This window comes from Chiloscyllium punctatum, chromosome 48 (assembly GCF_047496795.1).
Source record: "Chiloscyllium punctatum isolate Juve2018m chromosome 48, sChiPun1.3, whole genome shotgun sequence".
NCBI lineage: Eukaryota > Metazoa > Chordata > Chondrichthyes > Orectolobiformes > Hemiscylliidae > Chiloscyllium > Chiloscyllium punctatum.
In genome coordinates this window covers 60,470,835-60,476,834 of record NC_092786.1, presented here as the reverse complement: position 1 = coordinate 60,476,834, position 6,000 = coordinate 60,470,835, and the positions used below count along the sequence as shown (strand labels likewise).

General features: G+C 51.5%; 1 protein-coding gene across 4 annotated transcripts in view; it reads left to right on the top strand.

Moving 5' to 3' along the window:
* The first annotated feature begins 265 nt into the window (after positions 1 to 265).
* The window catches only part of slc24a1 (solute carrier family 24 member 1), a 50,210-nt gene continuing 44,475 nt past the window's right edge, over positions 266 to 6,000 (top strand). For 2 of the 4 annotated variants that reach the window (XM_072565397.1, XM_072565396.1), the window contains exon 1: positions 268 to 2,416. In XM_072565397.1, coding sequence (XP_072421498.1) covers positions 1,139 to 2,416 — 1,278 coding nt within the window. In that variant the 5' untranslated portion in view covers positions 268 to 1,138. Of the gene's footprint in view, positions 2,417 to 6,000 lie in introns of all 4 variants that reach the window. The other 2 variants (XM_072565398.1, XM_072565395.1) reach the window with 2 other exon arrangements.

The following is a 6,000-nucleotide window of genomic DNA, read 5'->3' as shown; positions in this document are numbered from 1 at the left end:
TTGATCCTCTGGTCGTTTACAGATGATTGCAAGATACAGCAGATGATTTATTTCACGGCCTGTAACAGTCAGATTGCTGCGGAATCGGATTGAATGACCAATAACAATCAAGGATGGAGCATGTTTATTTTCTGGGACAGTGGGACACTCTCCGGAGTTCTGAGGTCACACTCCTGTTGGTGGTAAGCTGCCTGAAAAGCGGGTTAATCCCTTTAGGCTCTTAGTCAAGTAGCTGGCAGCGTCCTTCACACTTGACCCGGGATTAGCTTCAGGCCACTTTCGTCCTTGTCCCGTCAGGGACTTGTCTCGTCCCCCGGGCGGAAACGGAGTGACCCCAGGCCCCGCCAGGCCGACTCCAGGGACAGGACGCGAAAGCTTTCAATTCCCCAGTGTGGAGACTTCGCGATTTGATCATTTATTATTGAATTTGTTGACTCTAATCTAATAAACTGAGAGCGACAATTGGAACATTTTGATCCAAGCTCATGGGCATATGACTTTGTGGATTATTCAGAGACAAAGTAAATGGTTTCTGTTTCCGGAGAAACCGATTCAGGATTGTGAAGCAGAAGTTGAGCCCTGTTCTGTGAGAATGAGCGAGAGGGATCGCAGCCCAGGGATTTCAGAGAGAGCTCCCGGACAGATCTGATTAAAGCTTCTCACTTCACACGGCCGCCTCCTCTCGCTTTCCCTAAGCTCCTTACAAAGAAAAGCTGCCAGTGATTGAAGGGGTGGATCTGCAAACTGGGTTACCGTTCACTTTCACCGCCCCAGAAACTCAGATCACTTCATGTTCAGAGCAGTTTGTACATGTCCCGATAATCCCTCGCCGTGTGGGCTTTTATAGAAAGTTTTATAACTTTCTATTTTCCCTTCTGAGAAGATAAAGAGGAGCTCACTGAGCAATGTCTCTGTAACTCAGGTCCCAATATTCACAAGCCGCCCTATTGGCCGTCAACACAAAATCTCAACCAGTTCCAAGGTCATCAGCAAAGGCGAACAGAGTGCCATCGAAAGAAGCAACAAATGGGAAAGAAATAATCATCAAGAGATCTTTTCATGGAGGAGATTTACGTTTCGATTCTTTAACAATAGGCGATGGTGATTTAAAAGGGACTGTCCGTTTACAGAGACAGCGATGTACTTGAGCAGGAGGGGGAGGAGACTCTGCTCTCACCGGGTTCTATTTCTGGTTTCTGCTTTGATCATTTGCTCCGTGCACCAGCTGCTCACCGGCAACTTGGGGTTTTCAGAACCGCGGACAGCTCCTAGTGGAGCAGCGGCCGGCGGAGCCCCCAGCCCAGCGGGCAGCCTGGACACCCGGAGCCGCAGACTCCTGCAGACTCCCGGCGGCGGCAGCAGCAGCACAACCCCGAGTCCCGCTCCGGACACCCCTATTCCCGGGGACCTCAACCCCGGGACCCCCTCTCCCCGGACCCTCACACCCGGGACCCCCGCTCCCCGGACCCCCACACCCGGGACCCCCGCTCCCCGGACCCCCACACCCGGGACCCCCTCTCCCCGGACCCCCACACCCGGGACCCCCGCTCCCCGGACCCCCACACCCGGGACCCCCTCTCCCCGGACCCTCACACCCGGGACCCCCTCTCCCCGGACCCCCACACCCTGGGGATACTCTCCCTGGTCCTCCTCACCCGGGAGCAGCAGCGGCCGGCCGGGAGACACAGACACGGCAGCGGCCAGTGGGAGCCCGCGATTAAAGGGGTGTATTCGGGTGGGGGATGAGATCATTCCCGCCCCCACTGCGACCCCCCCGGGCCCAGGGAGTAGTCCCGAAGCCGGGGACAAGGAGCCCCCTCTCGGCCACACCAAGGGCGAGTACCCGGTGGATGTGTTCAGTGTGGAGCAGCGCCGTCAGGGCTGGGTGGTCTTGCACGCCACTGGCATGGTCTACATGTTCATCGCGCTGGCTCTGGTCTGCGATGAATTCTTTGTCCCATCTTTAGGGGAAATTATCGAGAAACTGGAAATCTCGGACGATGTGGCCGGGGCTACCTTCATGGCAGCGGGAGGCTCTGCTCCTGAGCTCTTCACCTCCCTGATCGGGGTCTTCATCTCCCACAGTAACGTGGGAATCGGCACCATCGTGGGCTCGGCCGTCTTTAACATTCTCTTCGTTATCGGAATGTGTGCGATTTTCTCCCGCGAAATCTTGCACCTGACCTGGTGGCCCCTGTTTCGGGATGTGTCCTTCTATATTTTGGACCTGATCATGTTAATCATCTTCTTCCTGGACAATCTGATCGAGTGGTGGGAAAGTCTGCTCCTGTTGTCTGCCTACATCAGCTACGTCTGCTTCATGAAATTCAACGTGAAAATGGAGCGCTGGTTTAAGGGCAATGTCGTCAACAACAGTAACGTGGTTAAAGTGATGTCCATGATCAACCCGCCCAAGGTGAGTGTTTTTGCTTTTAGCTCCCAGTTCTGCCTGAGTGCCTGGAGTTTCACCATTCACAAAGACAGGGACATCTCCACTGGATGGTCTCCGTTAGACCTGAAGGAACCGAAACATCAGGAAAGGAAGGTTCAGGGCCAGGAGCAAAAAACAAACTGGATAAGAAGGCACAGGATAGGAAGAGGCAGCTGGTTGGTGGGTCACAAGGTCTTAGGTTTTGAAGAAGAGTCATGCAGAACCCTAAACATTAACTCTGTTTCTCTCTCGCCCCACAGATACTGCCAGACCTGCTGAGTTTCTGAAGCAGTCTCTGGTTTTCTCTCCTGTTTCTTGTGGTCTATCCTGATGACTGCAATACGAAAAACTGCGACTTCTGTCCTTTTATCAGTTTACCTTCTGTACAGTACAGACAAATATTTATTAAAGAGATTTCACTTCAGTTAAAAACACGTCCCTTCCCATCACCCAACTTTTTCATTTCCAACCATGTATCAGTGATGCTCCAACTGATACCAAAAAGGATTCATTTAAATAATGTCCAGGGAAAAGGCAGCCTTGCAATCCTGGGCCAACAGCTCTGATCCTCTCAGTTTGAGGCTGTGAGGGTGTTTGAGGTTTTTAGAGGGGTTGCCAGTATTTGAGGGTGTGAGGCATTTTGAAGGAATGAGGGCGTGAGTGTGTTTGAGGATGCATGAGGGTGTGAGGGTGTTTAAGGGTGAGGGTGTTTGAGGGTGTAAGGGTGTTTGAGGGTGAGAGTGTTTGAAAGTGTTTGAGGGTGTGAGGATTTGAGGGTGTTTGAGGGTGTGAGGTTGTTTGAGGGTGAGGGTGTGAGGGTATTTGAGGGCGTGATGGTGTTTGAGGGTGAGGGCATGAGCGTGTTTGAGGGTGTGAGTATGTTTGAGGGTGTGAGGATTTGAGGGTGTTTGAAAGGTATGAGGATATTTGAGGGTGAGGGTGTGAGGTTGTTTGAGGGTGTGCGGGTGTTTGAGGGTGAGGGTGTGGGGGTGTTTGAGTGTGTGAAGGTGTTTGAAGGTGTGAGGATGTTTGAGAGTGAGGGTGTCTGAGGATGTGAGGGTGTTTGAGGGTGTTTAAGGGTGTGAGGGTGATTGAGGATGAGAGTGTGAGCGTGTTTGAGAGTGTGAGGGTATTTGAGGGTGAGTGTGTGAGGGTATTAGAGGGTGTGTGGGTGTTTGAGGGTGTTTAAGGGTGAGGGTGTGAGGGTGTTTGAGTGTGTGAAGGTGTTTGAGGGTGTGAGGGTGTCTGAGGGTGTGAGGGTGTTTGAGCGTGTGAAGGTGTTTGAGGGTGTGAGGGTGTCTGAGGGTGTGAGGGTGTCTGAGGTTGTGAGGGTGTTTGAGGATGTGAGGGTGTTTGAGGGTGTGAGGGTGTTTAAGGGTGTGAGGGTGATTGAGGGTGAGGGTGTGAGGGTGTTTGATGGTGTGAGGGTGTTTGAGGGTGTGAGGGTATTTGAGGGTGTGAGGGTGTTTGAGGGTGTGAGGGCGTTTAAGGGTAAGGGTGTTTGAGGGTGTGAGGGTGTTTGAGGGTGAGGGTGTGAGGGTGTTTGAGGGTGTGAGGGTGTTTGAGGGTGAGGGTGTTTGAGGGTGTGAGGGTGTGGGGGTATGAGGGTGAGCGTGTGAGAGTGTTTGAGGGTGTTTGAGGGTGTGAGGCTGTTTAAGGGGGAGGGTGTTTGAGGGGGGTGTGAGGGTGTTTGAGGGTGTGAGCATGTTTGAGGGTGTGAGGATTTGAGGGTGTTTGAAAGGTGTGAGGTTGTTTGAGGGTGTGCGGGTGTTTGAGGGTGAGGGTGTAGGGGTGTTTGAGTGTGTGAAGGTGTTTGAGGGTGTGAGGGTGTTTGAGGGTGAGGGTGTCTGAGGGTTTGAGGGTGTTTGAGGATGTTTAAGGGTGTGAGTGTGAGAGTGTGAGGGTGTTTGAGAGTGTGAGGGTATTTGAGGGTGAGGGTGTGAGGGTATTTGAGGGTGTGTGGGTGTTTGAGGGTGTTTAAGGGTGAGGGTGTGAGGGTGTTTGAGTGTGTGAAGGTGTTTGAGGGTGTGAGGGTGTTTGACGGTGTGAGGGTGTTTGAGGGTATGAGAGTGTTTGAGGGTGAGGGTGTGTGGGTGTTTGAGGGTGTGAGGGTGTTTGAGGGTGTTTAAGGGTGAGGGTGTGAGGGTGTTTGAGTGTGTGAAGGTGTTTGAGGGTGTGAGGGTGTCTGAGGGTGTGAGGATGTCTGAGGGTGTGAGGGTGTGAGGGTGTTTGATGGGGTGAGGGTGTGAGGGTGTTTGACGGTGTGAGGGTGTTTGAGGGTATGAGAGTGTTTGAGGGTGAGGGTGTGTGGGTGTTTGAGGGTGTGAGGGTGTTTGAGGGTGAGAGTGTTTGAGGGTGTGAGGGTGTGGGGGTATGAGGGTGAGTGTGTGAGAGTGTTTGAGGGTGTTTGAGGGTGTGAGGCTGTTTAAGGGTGAGGGTGTTTGAGGGGGGTGTGAGGGTGTTTGAGGGTGTGAGGGTATTTGAGGGTGGGTGGGTGTTTGAGGGTGTGAAGGTGTTTGAAGGTGTTTAACGGTGAGGGTGTTTGAGGGGGTGTTGAGGGTGAGGGTGTTTGAGGGTGTGAGGGTGTTTGAGGGTGAGGGTGTTTGAGGGTGAGGGTGTGAGGGTGTTTGAGGGTGAGGGTGTGAGCGTGTTTGAGGGTGAGGGTGTGAGGGTGTTTGAGGGTGTGAGGTTGTGAGGCTGTTTGAGGGTTTGAGGGTGTAAGGGTGTTTGAGGGTGAGGGTGTTTGAGGGTGAGGGTGTTTGAGGGTGAGGGTGTTTGAGGTTATTGACTATCTTGCGGTATTGGTAATGTCCACCTTCCACAGGACATGCAGGTGAAGTTCTGAGCCGGCGACAAAGGACAGGTCTGGTCTGAAGATCGTTTCTCTGACCCGCACACACACATACATTGCTCTGTGGTATCTTAGTGCAAGCAGAATGGCGACACCACTCATCGGGTCCGGCCGGTTCTGATGAGATTTTAAACACAACTGCCTGGGGGAACCCAAACTGACCATCAGTAAGCAAATTGTGAGTGAGTTTGTGACACCCGCCGGCAGTTTGAGGATTCCACCCAGTAAATTTTAGGTGAATTGAAAGGTGAGAGTGAGTTTAAAGCAAATTCAATCTCTTTCTTTAATAACTTTAATGCAGAATCTTTTAATTGAATAACCACCTGGTAACTGAGTGCATTTCATTTACGATAAAAGCAAAACGCTGTAGATGCTGGAACTCTGAGATAAAAACGGAAATTTCTGTAGAAACTCAGCAGGTCTGTCACCATCTGTGGAGAGAGAAACAGAGTTAACCTTTAGAGTGTAGTGTAACTCATGGAGTTTCTCCAGCATTTGCTGTTTAATATTTGACTTAATTTTATGTAGGCAAATTGCATGAAATAAAAAAGTTAATGTTTCTAAAATAGTTCGTGAACCCTTTGGTCACTTTGAAATGCAAACAGTGCAGTATTGGAACCTGTCTCATGAACAAGGACCTGGAATTGCAGGTTAACAGAAGTTTAGTAAAACGGTCCAGGCGTGAGTTCCCGAACATTTACACCAGTCACATTGACAA